This window comes from Aplidium turbinatum, chromosome 7 (assembly GCF_918807975.1).
Source record: "Aplidium turbinatum chromosome 7, kaAplTurb1.1, whole genome shotgun sequence".
Classification (NCBI taxonomy): domain Eukaryota; kingdom Metazoa; phylum Chordata; class Ascidiacea; order Aplousobranchia; family Polyclinidae; genus Aplidium; species Aplidium turbinatum.
Genome location: NC_137478.1, coordinates 31,436,944 through 31,462,952, shown reverse-complemented (window position 1 = coordinate 31,462,952; position 26,009 = coordinate 31,436,944). Strand labels below are relative to the sequence as shown.

General features: G+C 38.5%; 1 protein-coding gene across 1 annotated transcript; it reads left to right on the top strand.

Annotated features, from left to right (window-relative positions):
- The first annotated feature begins 11,966 nt into the window (after positions 1-11,966).
- On the top strand, positions 11,967-19,149 carry LOC145774204 (serine O-succinyltransferase-like). Its single transcript, XM_082585381.1, has 10 exons — positions 11,967-12,276; positions 13,047-13,161; positions 13,476-13,574; positions 14,827-14,939; positions 15,289-15,409; positions 15,822-15,901; positions 16,396-16,545; positions 16,777-16,957; positions 17,394-17,550; positions 17,719-19,149. The coding sequence occupies exons 1-10, from the start codon at positions 12,017-12,019 to the stop codon at positions 17,859-17,861; spliced, it is 1,419 nt and encodes a 472-aa protein (XP_082441507.1). The 5' UTR covers positions 11,967-12,016; the 3' UTR covers positions 17,862-19,149.
- The last annotated feature ends 6,860 nt before the right edge of the window (positions 19,150-26,009 follow it).

Sequence of the window (26,009 nt, the reverse complement as noted above, 5' to 3'; positions counted from 1 at the left end):
TTTTTTTTAGACTGAAAGCATCATTCTCAATATCGTGACGTCACACGCGTGCCAAAGGGGGGGGTTGTAACCCCCAAAACCCCCCCCTTGGCTACGCCACTGGCTTCACTGACGTTTCGCGCACCATAACAATGCGCATTCTCAGAGAGAATAACATAAAAAATAAAACTTCGAAAAATATTTTCTGCAGTGCTGTGAAGGCAAAAAAATAAAAGATAAAATAAATACGATAAAAGTTTTAATGTTAAATACATTTAAAATTGTGAACCATAGACGCAAAGATTGTTATTTTGACGTCAAATTACATCCAACATTTGCACAAACAGAGTAAAATATCGATGCTTGGTTTCACGCGAAACAAATGAACCGAAGAGAACTTCTCGAAGGAAAACGAAATTTATGACGTTTCAAGTTGTGTTCAATCAAGCGTGATGAAAACAATGATTTATATCAGAGGTGTCCCAAAAGAAGCTTTACAGAGCGAGAGCTTTGCGAAAAAAAGTTTACGAGTAACGAAACCTGTTGTTGGTTACTAAACTTTCTTTCGTTTGGTTGCGTCTCCCAACTGACGGATCCAATAATTTGTGATCTGCAAATTCTCTCGACATTATGCGCCCAGAACTGAGGTTGATACAACGGGATAACTTTATTACTCATGGAACAGGTTAGCTGCATTTGTTGAAAAGCGTTGAAGCTCTTGTCTATTCAAGTCCACTTCTCAGACAGAAAAACACCTCATTTTTTAAGTAAAAAACGGATTTTGCTGCATTGGTCGTCTGATTCCTTACTATCGAGCCAGCAATGCTCTGGGCGTCGGCCGGACGCTTTATCATCCCACAAGCAAACTATTTGTTTTGAGATGAAAAGAATCGTTGAGATGTAGATTGTGACGTCATCGCGTTCTTTGAACTCTTTGTTCAGCATTTCAAAAATCAAAAGTTTCTATTTGTCAAAGGTTCAGTATTTTTCTCACTATTTACTATGAAATATTTCACTTCCGTCAAACAGTGTTGTTATGATACCTAGCAAGCAAATTTATCCTTTTCGTATTGATTTAACGTTTGCAAACGTTACATTAATGCAAAAAAATTTTTTTTCCTCTTAGGTAGTGCACAGTTTGAGGTTAAAACTGCTGACTCATCTCTAAAACTTTAAGTCATGATGAATCGGCCCAGGAAAACTGACCCAGCTGCTACGTCAAGCTGGTGGATTAATCCTGGGAACAAAACTCTCTCCGCCAAATTTCCAATCATTGAATTTATGGCACATCACCATTGACAGGGCGATCATAGTAGAGACGTCATAAGGTCAAAGGAAGCAGTGTTTCCAGAATTTATATTGCGCCATCAACGTTGCGTGGAATCGCAAACAACAACTCTATATGCTGTCGCCTGTCGGTGTTGTCAGAAAACTGATTGAAGCGCAACGCAGTTTATCAATTGTGTCGCACCGAACGGAAGTTGATACACGTAGCCAGGCCCGGATTTAAGGGGGGGGGGGGGGCAGAGGGTGCAGGTGCCCCAGGCCCCCTACGTGGAAAAAATGTGATTTTGTGTTCTTTTTTTCTTTCAACCTTTGAAGTTTCTGCAAAATGCTGTGCAGTGCTGGATCAATGCTACTGTTGAGGTAGTCTTTCGTGCCTAAGGCGCAAAAAATTTTTTTGCGCGGGGCCCCCCAATCTAAAAGTGCCCCGGGTCCCCCATCAGCTAAATCCGGCCCTGCACGTAGCCCCTATCATATCATTTAATGTCTCATCATTAATACATCTTTTACAAAAAAAATAAGTGCCAGCTACAACAGCGATATACCTGCGTCCTGCATGCATGGCAACGAGCAAGGAAACATCGCAGAACCTTGAAAAGGTCATGTAGCTCGGTGCATTCTTGTAGCTGGTAACACCACAAAATCAGACGCTCATCTTTGCATAGGTGATAGTTACTTTAAAATTATAATGCAGTGACTAATTCCAACTGGAAAGCTGACTACAGATTTGGATAAACTAGATGCATTCCACGTGCTTTCAACTGGTATCACGACAATAGCCGACAATTCAAAGGCGAAATTTTAAGGCAGGGATTTCTGAAGAAAAGACCTCTGTTATTCAGAGATCCCTGGGTTAAGGTTAGGGTTATAGTCTTCATTGTAAATAAATTATATCGGCTTTGAATTGACCGCTTTGAATTATCGGCATTGAATTGACGCATAACCTTTCAACTGGTGGATGACGATAGCATATTGCATCTTGCGAATAAAATTATCCCTTCAAATCATTTTCAATTAAAAAAAAAAATTAACACTGTTGAGTACAATTTCAAGTATTTAATATTTGTCAAGTCACGCAACCAAGGCGGTTTTGTATGCTGTCGTCGATGGTTCTTTCTAGCCAATGATTTGCTTATCTAGTTAAGTACATATCGCCATTGTTCAAGTTACATAAGACACGTTATGTAACTCATTATTCTATTTGGATACCAGAGAACGCGCAACTGACTAGACAAGACCATTGACCGCCATTCGTTATTTTACGTTATATTACGTCAATTTGACGATAAGTTATCGTAGTCGCCCTTTGAACTAATAATGCTTGTTTTTATATAGCGCCGTATCCACCGCAGAATGCGTTGCTCCTCAGCACTTTGCAAAGCAGACAGACTCGTAGTAAAACAAGGAAAGTCAACTCGTAGCCACCAAAACTTGTCAAAGTTCAATTAATGTTTGAATCTCAGGAAGAACAAACAAAGTTCGCGACGGAAAACAGCGTCGACGATTGAATCAACCAAGATTTTCACTCTACCTGGATTCTTGACCTGGAGTGACAATAGAGTTGACGGGGGTTCCTCTGAGGCTTTGCCAATGCGGTTAGTTGGTGGAACTCTGTCACTTTTTTCATAAGTAAATGGGAGGAGTAAAATTGAAAGTTGAGGGGTTGTCACTTCGAATAACCACTTGGAGTATTCATTAATTGATTTACTTTGTGAGTGATTAAAGACTAACTGCAAAAATACTATAATGTGAGCCAATGCTTTGTCAGTCTGAGTCATAGAATGAAATGTTTCAACATTTTAAATTTTGTATTTTGATTCAAACCAACCTGGCATTCGTACTACTTAGCTCTTAGGACGTGGTTTGATTACTACAATGCTTGATTACAAGTCAAACTCCTTAAAAACAAACATGGAGAAATCGCTTTGTTTATTGAATTGGTCTCCCACGAATGAGAAAGGTTCATGCAAAAGATCGAATAATGAAAATTATATTAATAAATACAGCTCCGTTGGTTAATCACCCAAATTTCTACACGAAGAAACCTCAGGATCAAGCGACGCTGGTTCGGCTCTCGGGATGTGCGCTTGAGCAATGCATTTCAATGCAGCTTTCCAATCAGCGGCAACTAAGTTAGTGGCTGAAATACTTCAACAAGAAGAAGGAAACTTCACTTTGTCGACCTTTGTTCTCTTTCGCCGACTCTGCTTCATTGGTTCAAAGCCTGCACTGGGAAGTTAAACCAAACGCCAGGAATAAATCATAAATTGTTAGCATCGCAAAACAACCGCTAATAATTTCTAAACGGTAACCAAGAGAGTCACAAATACCCCATTGAGCATCTATGACCATGCGAATTTTTATGTATATGTATAATTTTTATACACTAGTTTGCGAAACGGCCGGGAATAAATCTATCAGAGGCCAAATAAGGAAGAGGTTTTGAGCTGAGGACAATAGGAGCACGCTACAAAGGCGTTCCGGTAATGTGAAACCAGCAAAAGTATATAAGCTGTAAAAAACAGTTTAAAAAATCTTGTTTTCGGGCATTTTTTGAGATTCAAAGAATAGCAATTTTCCTTTTTTCTCGCCTTGTATGACACCTTGATCTCCTCGTTCAACTTGACATGACGTGCTGCAAGTGGTCGAGCAGCATTGCAGCAATCAGGTCAAGAAAAGGAACGAGAAAAAGTTTCTGCTGGTTGGGAATTGTGATTCGCTCGGTTAAATGATGCTGCGGCTGCGCCACTGGTCACAAATCTTGTGAGTTCAGTTGTTACGCAAGAATGATTCTTGCATGTTGTGTCATTGTGCGAGTTTATCAAGAAGCGAGTAATATAATGGGCGGGGAGGAATTGTTTTACATGTTAAAAAATGCGAAATTAGTTCTGACTCAGGACAGCACTCTGAGTGAGGGGTTAACTTGGTACTTGGTTTAGGATCTGCAAAAACATTGCAGCTCTAATGTTAAATTGGATTTAATTTTTGAATAACAGTAGCCTACCATAAAACCGTACAATCGGGCGAACCGATTTTATAGCGCAACCAAAATATTTGGTCACACTTTGACAAAATAGAAACCTCAGTTTCAAAACCAAAAATCTTATGGAAAGCGTTAGAATAAAGAAGCCAAAATGTAGTGCTACGTAATAGTTAAAGTTCAAACAAGACGCCTTCTCTACGCACTCCATCAAACGGATTTTTAATCTTGCTGGTTGTCAAACAAATTACGTCGAACATGGCAAGAAAGCGTTTTTCATTTTCATTGGAATGAGTTTTATTTGGGCAAGTCAAGTTGACTTGGTGAATTTCATTTTTTTGCAACGCGAATTTGATACGTCCGAGTTGAGTTCTGGTCTAAACAGTGGCGCCGCCAGACCTTCAACATTGGGGGGGCAAAATATTGACAGTGCAAGACAGTAGCATAGTCAAAAATTTTGAAAGGGGGAGTGTTGACAGCCGGCGGGCGAAGCCCGATGGCGTGTTCGCCGAAGGCGACACTTAGCGGCGGGGGGTCTGGGGGGCCTCCCCCAGAAAATTTTGAAAAACCACTTTCAGTTTGGTGCATTCTGAGAGCATTTTCAACAAAATTGTGGGTATGAATATTTCTGTAAAATGGTGCTGTCCGGTGGCATAGCAAAAGGATAAGATCATGTTTTCTTCGGCATTTTTCGAAAATAAAGCTAAGTCTCTATGTTTTCTTGTTGCTAATTCCAGACTGAGATATTTGAATGTTTGGTAGGGGAAGGGAAGGTAATTTGATACACTTTTAACATTTTTGCCTGTCAACTGAAAATTACGTGACACAAACTATTGATTTTAAGTTGAAATGAAAGTCTGATCCCTTACACACTTTTTAAAAACATTTTCACTTTTCTATTTTTGTTACTTTTTTTTTAATTGAAATTTTAAAAACGTCACTCAAATGTATCAATTTACCTTCCACGGAAGGTAAATTGATACACCCGGAAGGTAATTTGATACAGTAAAACTAATACAGAAATCCCCTTTGACAGCAAAGCAATAAATGAAAATTTATTATGTGGTTGGCGTGCTTGGGTGCAAGGACGACTGTTGAAGCCCATGTGTGCGGCGAAGCTTCTGCAGCGGAATGGACATGGGAAGGATCATTGGCTAGAGTTCTTATTCAAGGGGGGAGCATTGCGCTTTTCTCATTTTTTGACAGCAGACAGCGTGTAGGCTTACGAAAGCCTATATAATAGTTGTTTCTCAAAGTAGCAGGTCTTGTTAATAAAGAATAACTTATTAAAATCAACTAGATCAATGACAACATTTACTAGTCACAAAAAAGAATTTAATATACTGTATCAATTTACCTTCTCCACATGTATCAATTTACCTTTTTCAAAAAAAGTTATAAAATTCTGATTTTTGTATGCTCGGATGCACATTGCAGAAAAAACGTGACATGCCCTTGAAGCCTTATCAATGAACTGTCAAATGAGTTTGGTTTCATCTTTCAGAAACTTTTCTTTAATTTTCCAGAGGAAAATAATCATGAGTTAAAAATTTTACGAAAATACTCAAAAAACACATTTTTGCAATTTTATGCCATAAAAGCACGAGTTAGCTGCATGGTGCAATTTTTGTAGGCATTATTTTCACAGATCTTCCACCTAATAACAATATTTTTGACTAATATTATTTGTACACTTCTGTAGGGGGGGTGTATCAAATTACCTTCCGTATCAAATTACCTTCCCTTCCCCTACTGGCAAAACTCGCTCTTTTAATGCAGTTTCGTTTAAAATTAGGCAAACTTTGCTTTAGAGACATAGGTTGATTGCTTTTTTTTGCGAGATTAATACAGTTTTATTAGGTCAATTTTCTCCTTGGTTGATTCAAAAAACGATCTTATTCCGTTAAGTCACTAACTTTTATGCTCTGAAGTCAACCCAAAGTTTAGAAAATGTAACGTCATAGAGGTCATACATCTTGATGAGTGTCAAACAAAAAGCTTTGAGACAATGAAGTTACTTTAGGCTATTTCTGATATATTCAAGTTTTGTATAACGAATAGCTGTTTAGATGTTAATCTAGATCGAACAGGCGATCTCAGCAGTTGCACATGGCTTGCATCCTTGCACAGTTTGACGAGAAACTACATCATAGGCTACAACTTTTCTTGTAAACAATGTATTAACATCCTTAAATTCAATTTGAAAGGTTGAAACCCCCGAACCCCCTTCCCTTGGCTACGCCACTCGTGCAAGACAGTGGTATATTATTTAATTTCTCTTGTTTTCTACCAGGGCTGGAAAAAAATTTTAACTTTCCGGGAATCTGTTTTTTAGAGAAAAAATTTCCCGCGGCTTACAATCACGATAATGAGAACCTTATATTTTACTAATCTCCGGAGCTGACGTAAACCTTAAAAGTCATGTCGACATATTCTTCATGCCCCCCTTATTGAAAATTGTTCTTTGTAATACCGCTTTGAAGGAGGATTACGACTATGAACAAAAGAATAAATTTTAAACTTCATTTTGAATTGAAAAGACATGACGTAATGTCTTCCAACCTTAGTTAGCCTATATATTTTTTCATTACGTAACGTCTTGTAGGAATAAATTGAAAATCAGTATGATCACTCAAAATGAAAGCAATGGGACTACGAATCCTCACTAAACCAATCAATCAATGGTCTTGTTGCACTGAAGATGACAACCTTATATTTCACTGATCCCCGGAGCTGACGTAAACCAGGCATAGATCTGTTGACTCAATGCAAACCCTTTGAAGGTTGGGGGGAGGGGGCTGTCAATTCAACTTTTTTGTATCAACAGTTGTATCTCTAAAAATACCGAGGCTGCGACTACGAGATTTCTTGACTTTTCCTAACTTTTATTCACCTCTATTGAGCTGAAATTTTGAGCGAATAAAGGGTATAAATTGAAAGATATAAGGCATTTCTCAGCACATCCTTTGAAATATTTCATATTCTATTGTGAAACATTTTCCCACCAGCTGGATGAAAGTAGCCTAATTAATTTGGCCCATGTCTCGTTAATACTAACTGTTTCACAGCGTGAAGGGCATTGGCTGTATGTAAAATAATGTAAAAAAAATTAATCACAACATTACTATGCACGTTCTTCATTACTCTACCAAAAAATAATGTGTAAACTCACGCTACAAATTACACTCATAAGTGACTTCAACATTTCAACGTATATGAGCAGTTCTAAAATTCACATAGTTTTAATTTTCGGATATGCTCAGCGTGAATAATTTTACAAAGTGAATCCCAAATTTTGAAACCATGCCAAAATAACAGAGATATCACTGCTAAAGCATAAGAAGAATTGACAGCCCCCCCAAACTGAGCAAGACTCCAGGAGCCCAACCTTCTAAGGGTTAAAAGTCATGTCGACTTATTCTTGATGCCCCCCTTATCAAAAATTGTTCTTTGTAGTACCGCTTCGAAGGTGGATTACGACTATGAACAAAAGAATAAATTTTAAACTTCATATTTGTATTGAAAATACATGACGTAATGTCTTCCAACCTTATCACATTTTTTTCATTACGTAATATTTACCACCACCAAACCACTTTTGACGATCGAATTTGTTAATTTATTATTCGGTAAAATGTTTAGAAGATGTCACGTCATTACGCTGATTTGAGATATAATTTCATTTATGACGTCGTATGGATGAAAAACTTTTACAAGTTTTATACTCTGCTGAGATTAAAGAAGAAACATAAATGATAAATATTGGAGAAATTGAGTCTCCTTTACAACTTAAGAATCGGACAACTCAAAACTGCTGAAACAAAACGTTTTGTTTAAGTGAAAGAATCACTGCAAGCAACCAATGCCAAAATGCGCGCGGAAGAAGTCATGGGAGTGTGAGGGATCAAAATTTTAACAGGTTGTTATTTTTCTACATCAATGTGACGTTAGTTAAAACTTTAAAAAGTCTATATCTTTGCTTCTGTAGAAAATCTTTTAATCTACTGTACAATTCAGTCATCAAGGTTTTCCATACTTTTTTTAAAGAGAGAGCTTTTACCCCCCCCCCCCCCCCCCCCCTTGTAACTTGAGTTGACTTACTTGAGGTTGGGATCCAAATATTAAAAAAAAAATATTAATATGTATTAATAAAAAAAAAAAAATTAAAAAGATGATGCCCAAAACATTGGGGGGGCAGCTGCCCCGCCTGCCCCCCCCCTGCCGGCGCCACTGGGTCTAAACCAAAGAAAAGTGGAACACTTCGGAATAGCAGAACATTTTTTCCAGGGACGATACACATCGCTTTGTTTGCACAACCCAGAAAGCCCTCTGCAGTCTGCACATGCGAAAGACGCCTTGGACCGCTTAGTTGAGGCTTTACGTTAATGCAATGCAGAAAGACGATAAGTTTGTTTCCTAGTTTGGACCGTAAATTGTCCTCAAACTTGCTTCCCTGGTTGTCAAGTCCTCATCCTTTCAACGTCGGGTTGTGAAAATCGATTCCAGTTCGGGGTCAAACCGAAGACTTTGAAAACGGTAGCGATTGTGTTCTATTTTGCATAACGCATGGAAAATAAGTCGGGTAGGCTACCCTAATAATGTGATGACATCGTAAACCAGCTAAACCTAACATAAAATAAAAATGAGCCCTTTCGCTTTTTCTGAAAGACCTTAATTAGTTGTTGTAGAGTAGAGCGACAATCAATAAAACGGTAGCCACTTTAACAAGTCGAAATTCTGCCACTGAAATTGATTAGAATGAAACCGCCAACCAATCATAAGCTATGGTTTAAGTGACGTAAAAAATGGCGAAAAGAAGATCATGGAAAGCAAATTAAGTGATGGATTTTTTGTCAGCTGGTTGGCTTAGGGGATAGGGTTAGGGCTAGAAAGTAGTCATTTCATTGACGCGTGTTCGATTCTCACCACTGCTATTGCTCTTTTTCTTCTGTAATTACCAAATAAAGTTCAAAACAAGCAGTAACTCTCTGGATGAGTGCTAGAAGGGTCACAATTGGACGGTAGCCTCTTATAAACCGTTCTGATTGGTTGGCGGTTGCATTGTAGTCAATTTCAGTGGCAGAATTTCGACTTGTTAAAGTGGCTACCCAATAAAACCATAACATTATTCTTACTAGAACGCTGCTCGACATTGAGAACTTTGAAAAAATTACGAACTGAGCATCTAATTTATCAAAGACCGCGTCGGCTATGATGCAAACATACATAGTTTAATTTGAATTGATTGTTGATTAGTCTGGTGAGCAATGTGTTTCAGTTCTGAACACGGTATTGCATTTTTTTTGGGGTTTTTGAGGTGCACAAAAGACACACCATTCATATACCTTACTGCTGAAAATATCGTTATATTTGCAGAAAAATATACCAGTGATTGATTGATTTTTATGACGTTGGCCAAGTCGTTGAGATGTGATTGGGCGAGCGAGAAAAATTTCATTTTTTTCACCGCATTTTTTTTTTTTTGAGGAGGAGACGGGGACGTGATTAAGCCCCTTTGCTCCGCCACAGAGAGAAGCGGTTGACAGGAATCAAAATGCACATTTGAATAGCTGTGACCGAGGAAGGGGGCACCTATCACACTGCAGCAGCTGTCACGCGCTCACTGCGTGGTTACGGCGTGGTAAAATGGTCGAGTCATTGCGTGCTCAGCCTGACAGTGTGAAGTTATTGCTGTGTCATTCACAGTGACCAAGCAGTTTGTGTGTTTGTGTTGACAAGGATGTTCATTGAATCATTGTTTTGAAAGGTTTGCTTAGCTAACTTTGCAAACAAGCAAGTTTTATTTGCTGTAGTTGTTAATTTGATATACAGTGGATGCTTTATAACTCTCGAAGTCAGATTTACTGCTGAGTTGAGAGTAATGGACTGGTATTCAGGGACTAGTTGTTTGGCCTAACTTGATTAAAATATTGTTTGTTGATAAATTATAATTTGCTTGTGGCCAAGAACTATAGCACAATATTCTTATGTTTTAGTACAATTGATTAGTATTAACATCAAAAAAGATTGTTCATTGTCAAAGAGGAATACGAAGCAGAGTAAATTCAAGTAAATATGTAGTTTAATATCAAAACATCCTTGATTTTTTTCTCACTCAGCAGTGCCATCACACTCTCACTATGCTGCGTTAAGGTAAATTTGAAGTTTCTCACCATATTGCAGGATAAAAAAAGCACATTACAGGTTATGGCTGCTTAATACTTACACCACCTTTATGGTTCTATTTTCTTTTTCTACAGATTAATCATGTTTGATCAGCTGTGGCCTCCCATATGAATTCCTTCCATTTTCCTCTGTATTGCTCTATGATGCTATAGACGCATATTTTAATATACCCATATAAACTTAGCTATACACTCCAGTATTGCCTCTTGTGTAAAGTATTCTGTGTGACTGTGAGCAGTTATAAAGTAAGTCGCTTGATTTTGTACGGTACTTAGCACATTTTCTTTTTTCTAGCTCATTGATTCTTGACCATTAGCTGGTTGGTGACAATGAAGAAAGTAAAGTAACAGTTTCCGTAAATGGGGAAAGATGTTAAAATGCTAAGAGCTTGAAAAATGTTTGGGATGGCAAGGTGTTAAATGGCACAAAACTTAATTACAGTATTTTGTCAAAGTTGTGAGGTTGAGGTTGAATTAATCACTTTTCACTCTTACCTTGTTATTCAAAAATTTAGAACAGCATTGTTGAAATACTAATAAATAACATTAGTTGATCAAATGAATATAATAGTTTGTTGTTTATTATGCTAAACATTATAGAAAAGTGCAAAGATGTTAAGAATTAATTTTGTTTATCTTGATTTAGGCATCATTTTTTTTTTTTTTTTCAGTTCAGTTCATTTATTTGTCACAAACACAAACATGAAAAGAATACAAAGTATACAATAATCGGTTGTGTGTCATATGACAAGGAGACTGCAAAAAGACCAAACGGTCATCTAGTCAGCAGCCACCTCAAGCTTGGTGATGTAGGCCTAAATAACATATATACAGTAAATACACAAACACACATACAAAAAAAGAAAATCAAGCATTTGGTGATACAGATACACATGTTTTCATTATGCAAAAAAGAGAAAAAAAAAGCAAACAAACTAAGCAGGTTTACCGTGCTACTGAGTGAATTAATTGTGAGTGGAGTTTAAGAGATATCAATCGACAATTTTAATCAGTAAAAAAGATAAAAAGCAACGTATACCAAAGAGATGAGCAAATAGAATAATGTAATTATATACACAAAACAGTTATTATTCAACAGTGGCGTTTAAATCAAGAAGGTAGTGTTTAAAGTTGTGCATACTAGAAATGTGCATACAGTAATTGACTTCAATAAATTTTGATAAGCAAGATGAAACAAAAATTATTGCTTATATCATTGAATGGAGTAGCCTATCTATTTTGTGATGCTTAATTACCATAGTTTGCACATACTACTTTACCTCTTTGTGTATGGCTTGTTACTGCCAGGCTGTTGTTTTGTCACAACCGACAAAATTAAAATGATATAAATTTTTGTTGTTATGATTCAAGTAGTCATTTTGTCAACTAAATTTTGAAGAAATGTTACTCACATTCTAATTTGAAGTCATTAAAATTATTATAAGATCACAGAATAGTTTGATTTGATGGACATTGTGTTTATTGAATTTCAAAATAGAAATGGCAAATTCATTAATCTTTTCAGACATTTCTTTTGATATAATACTTTTATCAAATTAAGTAATATTTTTGTACGGTGCTTTCTATCATGAGCTTAAAGACCCTTTGCCGTTCCCCCCACTTACAGTCACTTGTCACAAATGCTTTACGTAACCCAGCGAAGAATCGGCATAAGTCAAGCAGAGCAACCATAAACTTTGGTGGAACAACAAGTGGTGCAGAAAAACAAAACAAGAACCTATCGACCGCCAGCATGCCGAATCTTAAAGATGAGGAACCACCAGATGATGGGGCTTTCCCAGGGCAATTTAGTGGAAGTAATTTTAATTTCCCTTGCTTAAACAGAAGGTACACACAAAGTTTGGAGTCCTAGCGTTTATGTGATTTATGTGTTTGAGTTATCATAATGTTGCTTCTGATTTCTTGGTGTTATAGCTTCAATTTGATTAGAGTAGGTAATAGGTATTGCTACATTGCTACCTTTAGCAGATAGAACAAAGCGATGACACAGCATTTAACATACTGCAGAAATAAACTAAATACTGTAGTATATACAATTACTTTTGGCCATACAGCATGTTTGCCTTTGTTAAGTACCTGAACAAGTGACAAACATAGAGATGAAATGATGATGATTGTTTTGATGCTGAATGTTTGGGCGCTTAAACTTGCTTGTTTAAGTTTGGTGCATCCTGACAGAACAATGAGTCCTTATGATGTAACATTACGTAACCTTCTCGAAGTTACTAGACCGAACAATCTTGTATAAATAGTGGTGTAAATTGATGAATTATTATTATGAGTTGATTATGAGAGTTGTGTTATGAGTTGTGGATTGGTGCAGAAAATATTGGTGATTGAGACTTGAAGTAATTGAATACAAGTAGATGAGAATTGGTGCTGATATAAATTGTGTTCGAAATTAGAATTATTTGAGAAGCCGTTTGTTAAAGTCCTTCAAGAATTTTTATTATCATTTCACCAGTAGAAATATTCGACATTTAATTGACTGCCGTTCGGTAATATCCCATTAAACTACGTCATTGAACCTTTCCAAGTCTCTTTCCTGGTAAGAGATAGAAAGAAACTGTGACATATAACTTTTTATCCATGTTTAGAATCACGGATGGACCTGAGCCGTCCTATCAAAAGGTGGTTGGTGGGTACAAGCAATACCTCCACAAGAAGCCATTTCACTTTTATTACAACAATGGCATCGTACCAGAAGTAGAGGTGAATACAAAACTTCATGGTCATTAATGTTTTCCAATTAAATCAAATTAATTTCCAACTAAGTTGATTAAGTTTGAAAGTGGTGTAAATTAGAGCAAGCATTTTTTATTTTACTTTTTTTATTTTTATTTTACTGATTGTTTTAATGTCAATATTTTCATCTGAATACCAATGTATTGAAGCAAATTTAGATCTAGTAATGGGTTGGTTTCTTTGCTATTGCTGATACAAACTTATTTAAAATTGTTAACTTTAAAGTCTTTTCAAGCAGTAACCGACAAGTCAACTTACTTGCTTGCTTTCTGCACACACAGGTAGCATACGAAACATGGGGAGAATTGAACAGCACAGCCAGCAATGCTATACTGATATTTACTGGTTTATCTGGGAGTTCCCATGCCTGCAGTCATGAGGTGAGTTGTGTTTGTAAGCAGCAAATAGCCTTGGTGTAAACTGAATGGATTGTTATTGGGTTTGTTGACTTGGTTTTAGGTAACTCCTGAGTCACCAGCATAAAAATAAAAACTGCACAGCCAATCCACTTGTTTTTGTTGGGTAAGTTTCAGATTATATTACTTCTATCTTTTCCCAACCCTTTATTCTGTCTTTGCATCTGCTTTGATGTCGTGGTTTGATAGAAATAAAAAAGCTATAAAAAAAAAAACAAGAAGAAATTGTGAGCCACGTTACAGTTCAACTTGCCCAAGTACCAAAAGTACAGAATTCTCGTGGAAAAAGCTATGACTTCCCTCAAAACCCATAAACTGCACGTGCTTCTGTGTGTTTTGTGGCAGTTCACATAAAATATGCGACAAATCGTTGGTATGTGCCAGAGTATAAATCAATGATCCCGATGACGTATTTAACGAGCGCAACATTGTTGCCAAGTGTGTGGCATACACGCACTGCACAATCACATTCATTTACCTGGTGACCCAGTAACCTATGCTCTGCAATCTACATTATAATTGAAAATAATTTATGCCGGTAATGGTTAGAAGCTCGAGCATTGTCAAAGATTTAACAACAAAAAGCATAAGCACTAAGGAAAAAACTAGTGTAGTTTCCGAAAACGAAAGCATGTAAAGAGAGATTAAAATAAGAAAGTGGTATTTTAATCTCTCGTTTTCGTAAACCACACTAGTTTTTTTTCTAACCGTTCATGGTTTTCTTCCATGAATTTATTAAGCTTTGCCAGGATTAAACTTTCAAAGAAGCTTTTTCTGGCCGACGATGAAGAGGTTCACAATCAAGTTATGACCATGTCCAAGCTTTTACCGTTCACTGCACCGTTTCATGTGTTTTGCAGAATATCGCAAAAAGTGCTAGACTTGTGACATCTACGATAATACACTTGTGTGAAGCTGTAGTAGTAGTCCAGTTTTAATCCGGTGATGTCCCGTTACCGAGGGTGGCCGGATTCACCTCCAAGTGTCGCAATCGCCTTCACACCCTGCCTCCACATCGATCTGTCTTACGCGTCCTCTCTTGTTAAGCCCACCTTGCTGCTTTCCTTCTCAACTTGCGTATTGCTTGCGTGAAGCTATGCAAGCTATTCAAACATAAACCGCCGCCGTACGCCAGGGATTTCCGTGCTGTGACGTTGCCGTATATAATTGGTTGTGTGAGTCACCTTGAGAACTCATCAGCTTGATTGTTGCGCAGGAAAACACCAATCCCGGATGGTGGGAGAAGTTTATCGGTCCCGGATGTGCATTCGACACCAACAAGTTCTTTGTGATCTGTGCCAACCAGCTGGGCGGTTGCTATGGCAGCACGTGAGTCATCAACTGATTCCAAGAGCCAGCAGACTAAACTCGAACAATTATTCTAGAATTCTAAACGAGAACGATTTTATTTCCTAGTTTACGGAATTCAATGTAGCAGTCTTTCTAAAGATGGAACCTTCTAATTAGAGCAGAGGTACGAAAGAGCTCCTTGGACGGTTCAAACTTTTTACGTTGTTGCTTTTGGACAAATTTGATTCGGAAACATTAGAAATCGTTGAAACCATTTTCCTCGTTATGGCAACTTAAAGTTTACCCAGTTGAATAACCTCATTTATTTGCAACTTTTGCTTTTCTGAAAAGGCGTCACTGACATGACCTTACTTCCATTCATATGCAGGGGGCCATCCAGTTTCAACCCACTGACCGGGAAGCGATACGCGACCAACTTTCCCATGGTCAGCGTCAAGGACATGGTGGACATACAAAAGTACATGCTCGAGAGCCTCGGCATAAACAAGGTACAATTGTGACGTCATGTGAGTCACTGTGTGCTTTAACTTCGCCTAGCAACTAGGGGCGTGACATTATGGGACGTGAAGCTCCACTTTTCGCCAACACTAAAAGGGTCGATTGCCAATTTGACAATTTTTTTACCCCTTTGCCACAAGGCTTTCTACAAACAAAACACTTAAATTACTGTAGTAGTAACCTCTACTTCAACAAACCTCAACTTCTACAAACCTCCACTTCTACTGTATATCACCTATATGAAAAGTACATTATTTTGTAACTAAAAAAAGGAAACATAACCCTTCTAGTGTTGCGGGTAAGCCAAAAGTGGAAGTAGATTCGTATCCCCATAATCTCAATTGCTCCGTGCTTTGACGTCGCTTAGCAACCCGACAACATAATCGTGTTTTGTGTTTTCAGTTGTACGCTGCTGTTGGAGCATCACTAGGTGGCATGTGTTCGGTTGCCATGGCAGCACTCTACCCATCCATAGTACCCAGGTGAGGGTTGCTTGTTTTCAGGGGTAGCACAATACCAACCTGGGTGTTTTGTATAAAAGTCGAGTTTGCCACCGTGCGGTTCTACAAACAGATGTAACGTGCTTCAGATTTGACCGGTCGTTGCATCACTTCCGTTCGCCGGCGGTAAGAACGTCTCGCCAACGTTTCAAAAGAACGTCTGCTTGAGATCTGTCGAGAGCATGCGACTGTATTGCTAGCTAGGCAATTGAAGAGCGTCTTTAAGTTGGAAACAAAGATTGGCGTCTTTGCTTTTCCGTGCACTCGATCTAAAGCTTTACCACCCGAGCGCTCACCCGGATGTAACAAGTTATTCGTATTAACTCTCTTGTGCAAATATGTAAATCACAGCAATGGTTAAAATATTTCATGTTAGCCTACTCACTGCATGAAATATTGGCAATGTTTGTGTCAAATCTTTGGATGCGTTGAAACGTCCAATTTTCAATTGATGAGTGTTTGCTGAAATCTCATAGGTTGGTATCCCTGTCCGCCTGCTACAAGGCTCACCCTACTGGAATTGCCTTCCGTTACTTGCAGCGTCGATGCATCATGGAGGACCCCGTGTGGAATAAGGGGCATTACTATGATGGGGAATGCCCTCTTAGAGGGACCAAACTGGCTCGGTGAGGGATGCATTGTTGCGACATTGTTTTTAAGTAGTACCATGATGAGGATTCGATACGAAGTCAAGAACGAAAGTTACTTTTGGACAAAATTGTGTTTCGCCATTTTACAGTTTTGAAATACTGCATATTGCTTTTGAAGCAGCCTGGACCTAAATACGTGTTTTAACAAATTTGCATTTGTTGAAATTGGAAGTACCCGCTTTCACATTATTTATTTCCATTGTCCAGGGAGATCGCCACTATGACGTACCGAAGTGGAATCGAATGGGTTCAACGGTTCGGTCGAAACAAATTACCCAACGAGCAGCCCTCCCTGTGTCCAACCTTCCAGATCGAGCAGTACATCGAGTACCAGGGGTTGCAGTACGCCAACAAGCTCGATGCTAACACCCTACTTTACCTCTCCAAGGTATGTTGGTCACTTGGTACACAAGGAAGTCAACAACTTTGAACTGACAAAACGTTTAAAATTTGGGATAAGTTTTTAAATTTTTTTTCATGATTTGCTTAGCGAACGATTAGTGGTTCTTTGCCATGTCGGCACCACCTTGAAATTACCAACTAGTTCTCGCACCCCCTCCTAGGATTGGCTGATAAGTAGTAGTCGCCTACAGTTCGAAATTTTTGTTGAAATTGGTAAAACAACTGTGCTTCTTACGTCATATTATAACAAACTTTAATAATTCAGCATCCCCGCACCGCCTAGGAAAAGGTTTCGCACCCCTTAGTGGTGTGTGCAGGCGTGCACCCCTGGTTAAGAACCCCTGCTTTAGATCGTTTTGACAATCTCACTTTTCTGACAAAACAACAGAAGAAAAATTCTCAAAATCCATTTCTGTGAACAGGCCGTTGACCTCTTCGATGTGAACGATTACTTTGAGGACTGCGATGAGAGCGCCCTCTCCCGGATCAAGTGTCCGACATTGGTGATGGGGATCACTACCGATACGCTCTTCCCAGTCCAGCAGCAACGGGAGCTGGCAAAGGACCTCAAGGATGCAGGTGATTATGGCAGAAAATTGACTTTTTTGTCGTCAGCCAGAAACAAACATGTGGTAGACATCTTTTAACTTTTTGAATTACTTTTAATTTATTTCATGACATATCTTTTAACTATTTTTTCAAATTTATGTCACAATGTGTAACCAATGTGACGTCAATGTTTCCCAGGTAACAGCAGCGTGACGTATTACGAGCTGAATTCCATATATGGCCATGACACGTTTCTGCTGGACCTGAACAACGTGGGCACTGCGCTCAAGGGATTCCTCGAGACCGACATGGCTGTCAACGGTCGCTCCTCCCCGCCGTGACGCAACCGTGACGTCATCGCGAGACGGACTCTGCGTGTATGATTCGGCTTATACGTTTGATGACATCATTGGTTGTCATAGCAATCGTGCATTGTTTGCGCGAACAAAACGACTGTTACCGGGTGTTTCTACCCCTGCCTATTATACGTCATCACATGATGTGGGGCCGCTGAGGTGGTAAGCAGGTGGGTTTATGGGGGTTCATCTAATGCAGTCGTTTGAGAAGCCCCGCATGGTCGATGATGTTTTGTTGCATCTTGTTCGTTTGTACATTCCCATGTCAAAGTGCCAAGCTGCAATGAATGTTTGTTCTTGTTCACAATGATGTTATGAATCTGTTGTCATGCGTTGTTTTAGTGTCAAAGTAATTCGTAGTGCTAAAGAAAACTAATTTTTCCGAAACCAATCAACTTGGTCACTCAATGGTCAGCTTCCCTGGTTATATTTTGTTTTCTCAAGGTGGAAAGGACGTGGCATTAATGTTTATACTCTGTGCACTTTCTTATTTTCGGTGCAACATTTGTAGAAAGAAATTGCAGTAATTCTGTAAGCTTTAAATGCTGAAAGTTCATTTACAGAAGTTGTCGTGAACAGTTTTTTTTTATTCCGTAAAACCTTTGTTGCATTGCTTCGAAAGTTGATGTTTGAACTTCGAGATTTTAGTGTTTACTTCAAAATTGTAACTTGACTTTGCATTGCTTTGCTACAAACTAACATACATTCGATGTGGAGGACTGATGATGAAAATATGGTTTTCTCAACTTTGCTGCTGCGTTTCAAACAAAATCTCACTTCCATTTTCTCGTGCAATTGTGAGGGACCTCACTCGAAGTTGTTGGCAACGCAGCATAGTCATGATACCCTCGAGAAGACTCTGGAAACAAACGTGCCTGTTCGATGATGATTTTATTTGTTCGCTGCTTTTTATACAGTAGGCCTAGGCTATATCATAATATATTTTTGCATTCACGAAGGCTCCTAACTTCTATTGTTCATTTTTTTTCGAATTCACGAAGTATTTTCAAATTCCAATTCATTATTTTTATTCCTTACCAAGTTCGAATTCATTGATGCAACTTCGTGTTTTAAAAAGTGTAAAGTATTCCGCATCAAAAAGTGATACAAGCAGCAAATCTCAAAAATGTTTTTGCATATTTTTACTTATTGATTTTTATCGAGTTTAAATTGGGCTATCACGACCGAGCCTTGTTTTATGAATAAGTTCCTTCTCAACATATGCTCATTTTCTTTGTTGGATTTTTGTAGAAAATACAGAAGTCATGCTTTTTATCCGCTCAGGTTTGTGAAAGACTGTCCCTAGGTTTAGACATCTGCAAGTGAAATTCCCAGATTCACATGCGCCCGATTTATGTTAGAATACAAGACTATACAAAACTTGGTCAAAAAACAATCCAGGCCATATCAAAATCTCTTTTTGCCCTCAAGAGCTCGCTTAAAACAATTGTAATTTTGAAACAAAACTTGGATAAGTTACTAACTTCTTCAGAAACGGCTTTGATTTAATGGGAATGCGGGGGCCAAATACACAGTGTGTATCTTCAACAAAAAGCATTAGCCTAGTTGCAAAAGCGAGTACACACACGTTAAGTAGCCTACACACAATACAATCTATTGAATTCAACAATCCCGTTCATATCACCTTCATTGACTTCAAAAAAGCGTTTGACAGTGTTAAATCACTCTACCTTTGGCAACTTCTGGATAAAACTTCCATCAACAAAAAATACATCAACCTCTTGAAAGCAACGTACGACGACTCGAAAGCACTAATCAACACAGACATCGGAACAACCAGACGAATTGATATTATAAAAGGTGTTAAGCAAGGAGATGTCTTGTCTGCTATCCTGTTTTGCATCGTAGCGGCTGCAATAATCTCAGAAACAGAAAATAAGTGTACAACTGGATTCACCATCGGCGGTCATGTAATATCCAACTTAAGCTACGCAGACGATATGGCCATTTTGAATAATTCTAAACTGAAAATGCAGGAATACCTAGATGCTCTGTCAAAAAATGCTGCTAAATTCGGCCTCCAAATAAATGTGTCCAAAACCAAATGTATGACAACCGACAAAACTAACAACACACTCAATCTCACTCTCAATGGAAAACAAATAGAACAAGTACCAGAATTTATATATCTTGGCCACCGACTATCCGCAACCAACGATGGAAAGACTGCAGTGCAACACCGAATTGGCTTAGGCTGGGCAGCATTTGAAAAGAACAAAAAGATTCTAACATCCAATAGACTCCCAATCAAACTGAAAGCAAAAATTTTCAACACCTACGTTTTACCAGTCGTGCTGTACGGTCTAGAATGCGTAAATTGGACATCATCAACAATGAAAAAACTCACTACCTTCCAAAATCACATCATGAGAAGCATGAACAACAAAAGGTTACTTGATCACACAAAAATAGAAGATCTTCTAACTATGACAAAACTACATCCAATTGCAGCAATAATAAAATCAAAAGTTTTAAAACTGTTCGGCCACATTAAAAGATCACAATTCGGAATCAGCAAAGTTTGCACAGAAGGCAAAGTAGAAGGAAAAAGAAAACGTGGCAAACAGTGGCGTACGCAGGATTTCCTCAAGGGGGGGGGGGGGGCATTGAGAGTAACGTAGCCAGGAATTTTGAAACGGGGGGTTTTGACGACCAGCGGGCGAAGTCCGATGGCGTTTTCGCTTAAGACGACACCCAGCGGCGGGTGGTCTGGGGGACCTCCCCCAAAAAATTTTGAAAAATTACTTTGAATTTGGTGCATTCTGAGAGCATTTTCAACAAAAATGTGGGTATGAATATTCCTGTAAAATGGTGCTGTCAGGTGGCATAGCAAAAGGATAAGATCATGTTTTTTTCGGCATTTCTCGGAAATAAAGCTAAGTCTCCATGTTTTCTTGTTGTTAATTCCTGGCTGAGATGTTTGAATGTTTGGTATTGGCAAAACTCGCTCTTTTAATGCAGTTTTGTTTAAAATTAGGCAAGTTTTTTTTAGACTGAAACCATCATTCCCAAGCATAAAGAAACTGAAAGCATCATTCTCAATATCGTGACGTCACACGCGTGCCAAAGTGGGGTTGTAACCCCCAAGGCCCAAACACCCCCCCATTTGGCTATGCCACTGGCCATTGATATCCCAGACGTCTTCATGATATCCCAGTATGGTTTTAGTTTAGACTTTATCCATTTCTCTCTCACTATTCACTATAATAGGCTTACAGAACACTATGCTACATTGGCATACCTGGGGTGGGGTAGGTGGATTGGGCCATGTATTTCGTATTGGCTTAGTCCAGTGGTTCTCAAACTTTTTTTTGTTGCGACGCCTCTGGAAAAGTTTTCTGGACTTGCGACGCACCAGCAAATTAAAGTTAATGAGGAAACTTATTATTAAAGTTTTGTTTGTTGATACAACAACAAAAAGCAATGCATATTATTTAATGTGACGTGTGGGCTTGTTTGTTTTTACAAAGTTCATTAAATCTTGGGAGAATTTTTGAAATTGCCACCTGCATTTTTCTTTCAGTGTTTATTGATGATCGAAATTTGCTTTTTATCACCGCCAAGGCAGAAAATCCTGCTTCACATAAATATGACGTGACAAATGATGGGATAATAATTCGTATAGTGCTTTCTTCACCAAAGCTGGATAATCGCCATTCATTGAAATCCAGAAATTTGCCGGATTTCCTGAATTAAACATCCTTTTCAGGGAATTGTCACAAGAAAGGTCAATGTAGGCTTCTTTTTCTTGTGCAGTAAAAGACAGTGTGGAGTAGGTTGGACGAAAGGATCACGAATCCATTCGTAGTTTGATAAATTTTTCGGGAAGTATTTTGCAAATTTCGACTCGAGCTTGGACAAATGTTGCCCAAATATGCTTCACAAATTTGAAGGCAGCGTCATAGCCTACTTTTCTTTTCAAGCAAATTGGACAAGAAAGTAAAGTCCTATCGAGAGCTTCCAGACAGGTTTGCTATATCTTCCTTCCACATATAGCAGCTGAGCTTTTTAACGAATGCTGCAATTTTATCTGAAATGTCATTTTTATTCGGCCCTTGCATAGAAATGTTCAGTTTGGCGAAGATATCACACAAGTAAAGTAAGCCAATTTCAATAAAAAATTGTTCTGAGCTAAACAATCTGCAAGTGGATTATTTTCTTGCTGCAAAAAAGCCTGAAGTTCATCCACCAATTCATAGAAGCGTTCAAAGAATTTTCTAAGCGAAAGCCACCTGGATGAAAATTAAAAGAGCAAACTCCGATGCGCTGCATTCATTTTTCCACAAAGTTTTTTGAAAACTCTTGACTTCAGTGGGCGTGTTTTAATGAAGTTAACAACTTTGATGACAACTGAAACTACTAATCAAAGGATTAACCCCATCTTTATAAGATAAACTGAATTCAGCTACGAAACGAAACTCTTCTGCGACGCCCTTGGAAAATTGCAACGACGCACCAGGGCGTCGCGACGCACAGTTTGAGAACTACTGGCTTAGTCTATAAAACAACATTGTTACAGTAATTGCTTTGACAGAGCAATGCAAAACATATTAAATGCCTTAATCTACGTCGTTAACTACTAAAACATTTTTAAGGGGGGGGGGGGGGGCATGGCCCAATGCCCCCCCCTGCGTACGCCACTGGTGGCAGACAACCAAAACGATGGCAAGACAACATTCAATCATGGACCGGACTCCACTTGACGAGTTGGCTCAAAATCGCCACTCTTGCTTGGAAGCAAATAAGCCATGTTGATGCGCAATCTGCCGCAGGCGGAGATAACGACTGATGATGACACAATACAAATCATCCACAGCGATGTCTGCTTGGGAGTGACTGATCGCACAGTTTGAGCCATCGCAGTGATAGAAAACTCGTCAGAGATTCAAACAAATGTAGGCCATTGAAGAAAGGTTCAACTCTCCTTCTAATGGTGACAATGCGTGTGATGCAAACCAACAATTTTTTGCAATAAAACAGATTGATGTTACGTTGAATGTTGTTCCTAAAATAACTTAACTGAGTCGCGCTTTTCAGATCTTTATCTGAGAGAGAGAAAACTTTTATTGCGTCTGTTGCAACAATAGCACGGTACAATTATACACAACATCAGCAGCGTAGCAGGAATTTGGAAAGGGGGGGGGGGGGGGGGGGGTTGACCACCCAGCGGCTGGAGGTCTGGGAGGCCTCCCCCAGAAAATTTTGAAAAATTACTTTGAATTTGGTGCATTCTGAGAGCATTTTCAACAAAAATGTGGGTAGCCTACGAATATTCCTGTAAAATGGTGCTGTCCGGTGGCATAGCAAAAGGATAAAATCATGTTTTCTTCGGCATTTTTTCGGAAATAAAGCTAAGTCTCTATGTTTTCTTGTTGCTAGTTCCTGGCTGAGATGTTTGGTATTGGCAAAACTCGCTCTTTTAATGCAATTTTGTTTAAAAGTAGGCAATTTTTTTTTAGACTGAAAGCATCATTCTCAATATCGTGACGTCACACGCGTGCCAAAGGGGGGGGGGGGGGTGTAACCCCCAAACCCCTGGGGCTGGAAACACCATATAAGATAGAATATATCTGTCAGTAGAGATAGGTATACAATACATCATAGAATAGTGGGCTACATACGTTATACATACTGTACAAGTTACAAGATGTAGTGAATGTCAACGTTAGTGGAAACGTAGTAGTCCTATCAGTAGATTAGCAGATTATGCACGTTATATCCTATCATCCGCGTTTTGTCGTTTCTACCTTTTTCTAGACCTCTGCTATGTTTAGCAATTTGGCAATATATCATATATTGTTTTTTTCGTTGTGGTGGTCAGAAATAAAAACAAACTGAACTGAGCTGAAGTATCAATAACTGGGCTACATTTTTTAATTTTTAAGGAGAAACACCTTTGACCTTTTGTTGTCAAAACAAAATTGAATGTGGGTTTTTGAGCAGCCCAGATTCCAGAACTTCCAAACAATATCCTACCATATGACCCCAACAAAAAGTAGAATGGGCTAATTGTAGTTATAAGTTAAATGTAAATCATTTGCACTCGTAGAAATTAATAGATTTAGTGAACAGAGATGAGAGATATATGTTTAGTTACAATAAAGCCGCAGCTTCAAATTTGTAGTGGTACCTTAAAATAAGCTAAACTCACAGTTCAATGTCCTAACTAACCCAATACATGCATCAGTGTATTGATTTGTAAAATATCGAAAAAATGTAGGCTAGAAAGAATTTAACACTTCAAAGGGTGATCAACCAAAGTATGAGTACCGGTAGGCCTACAGCTCCATCAAACTAAAAATCAGCAAAACTAATGCCTTAATCCACAGCCATCTTCAGTTAGGCTATAAGAAGGTCATGCCTTCTATCTATATAAAGAAGGCCATGCCTTCATCGCAACGAAAGGGAATCTAAATGAGTTGAAACTTATCATTAACGAGAAGTCTTTACTGAGTTGCTCAGAGTTCACTTGCATCTGCTCAGTGACTTGGTGGTTAGAGCTTGTTTCCGAATTGGTACGGTAGATAGCGGTATAGTTATAAATTATATTCCTGCTTGGCAGTCAACTCAGTAATGGAATCAAGGTAATAGTAATGTACTCAGCTGTCTCTATATGGCTGTACTGTCATCATCTGCTTTGTAAATATCTGAGAGCCAGGCATATCTCTTGTGGATACAGACTATATAAAAACATGTTACCGTAATAATCATAGTGGTTTGACATTGTTAAAAAGATTTTTCATATAGCTTAGCTTGTAACTCTCAATTGTCCGCTACTGCCATTATCATTTCATCTGTCATTATGTCAGTAGTTTTTTGGGCAGCCTTAATTTGAGGAATGAGTGATGAATGATACATGAATACATGATGTAAAAAATGTCAGTGTTGGCTCATTACTGCACTTTAAATGTTGATGTGATTAATTTAGACCAAGGCTTGATGTTTTAGGGTGCGGCACAGTTATACCAGACCAATTACAAGTAAGGGAGCTGGTATACAAGTCCCCCCCCCCTGGTAACTCATGACAAAGACAGGACTCGACCAAACATATAGGGTGAAACTACTTTACCTTTGCTTTACTGCTTGTATACTTCAATCCACATGTTTTGGTCAATTCCTCTTTGTCATGAGTTACCAAGGGGGGGGGGGGGGGGGGGGACTTGTATACCAGCTCCCAAGTAAGTCTACTAGCACTCAGGTAGAAAAGTAGCATACATTGGTTTATAACGAAATGTTTGTTGACCTTAATCTAATCTAACTTGAATAACAATAACTGAACTGAATAACATTGACAAATAATAACAAATACGGTACATTTACATTGCCTCGTGCAAAAGATATGTTCCCATTTTGTATCATTTTAATGCGTCCATGGTAACCCATCATTGACCTTGCAGTCATCATTCATTTGTCCCTTTTTCATCAGATGAGACTTGGCATTTGTCCCTGCTAGCAGGAGTCTGCCAGTTTATGCAGCTTTTTGTGATGCTTTTCGACTTCACGGTATGTATAAATTAGTGAGGTCAATAGACAGAATGATAGTGTCACTGTGATTAAAGAGGTGTTGCATACAAAATCACTAGGCTATAGAGAAAGTAAAAGTCATTTCCATGTAAATTGCATGTTTTTTTTATTTGCCAACAGAATTGATTGATTGAATAATATAATTAATTAATAGAATAAAATAATCTGAACTGTTTCACATGAAAATTTACAACGGGTGCCATAGGGTTGCAAAATTCCCGGGAATTTTCAGAGCCGAAACTTTCCATGGAAATTTTGGGAATTAACGGGAATTTTCGGGAATTTTCGGGAATTTTGGGGAATTTTCGGAAACTTTCAAAACAACCTTAATTTGATGTTGAAACAGGAAAATAATGGCTTTATACTGTTTAGAATAAAAGTACTATGTATATTCATCATCATAATCCATCGTCGGTTTGTTCCCCACTAGTGGGGGTGGCCGATTGTTTCCACGCAGCAATTGTCTTAATCCCTTTTCTCCATTTCACCCTGTCCCTTGCATCTTCCTCCCTCAGTCCGACTTTTTTAAACTCATTCTTCACTTGTGGTTTCCACGTTCTTCTTGGACGACCGCGTTTCCTCTTCCCA

Coding starts and splice junctions, on each gene's coding strand:
- LOC145774204 (XM_082585381.1), top strand. CDS start 12,017: ATGAGCTTAAAGACCCTTTGCCGTTCCCCCCACTTACAGTCACTTGTC. Junction 12,277..13,046: donor TTCCCTTGCTTAAACAGAAG/GTACACACAAAG, acceptor ATCCATGTTTAG/AATCACGGATGGACCTGAGC. Junction 14,940..15,288: donor GGCGGTTGCTATGGCAGCAC/GTGAGTCATCAA, acceptor ATTCATATGCAG/GGGGCCATCCAGTTTCAACC.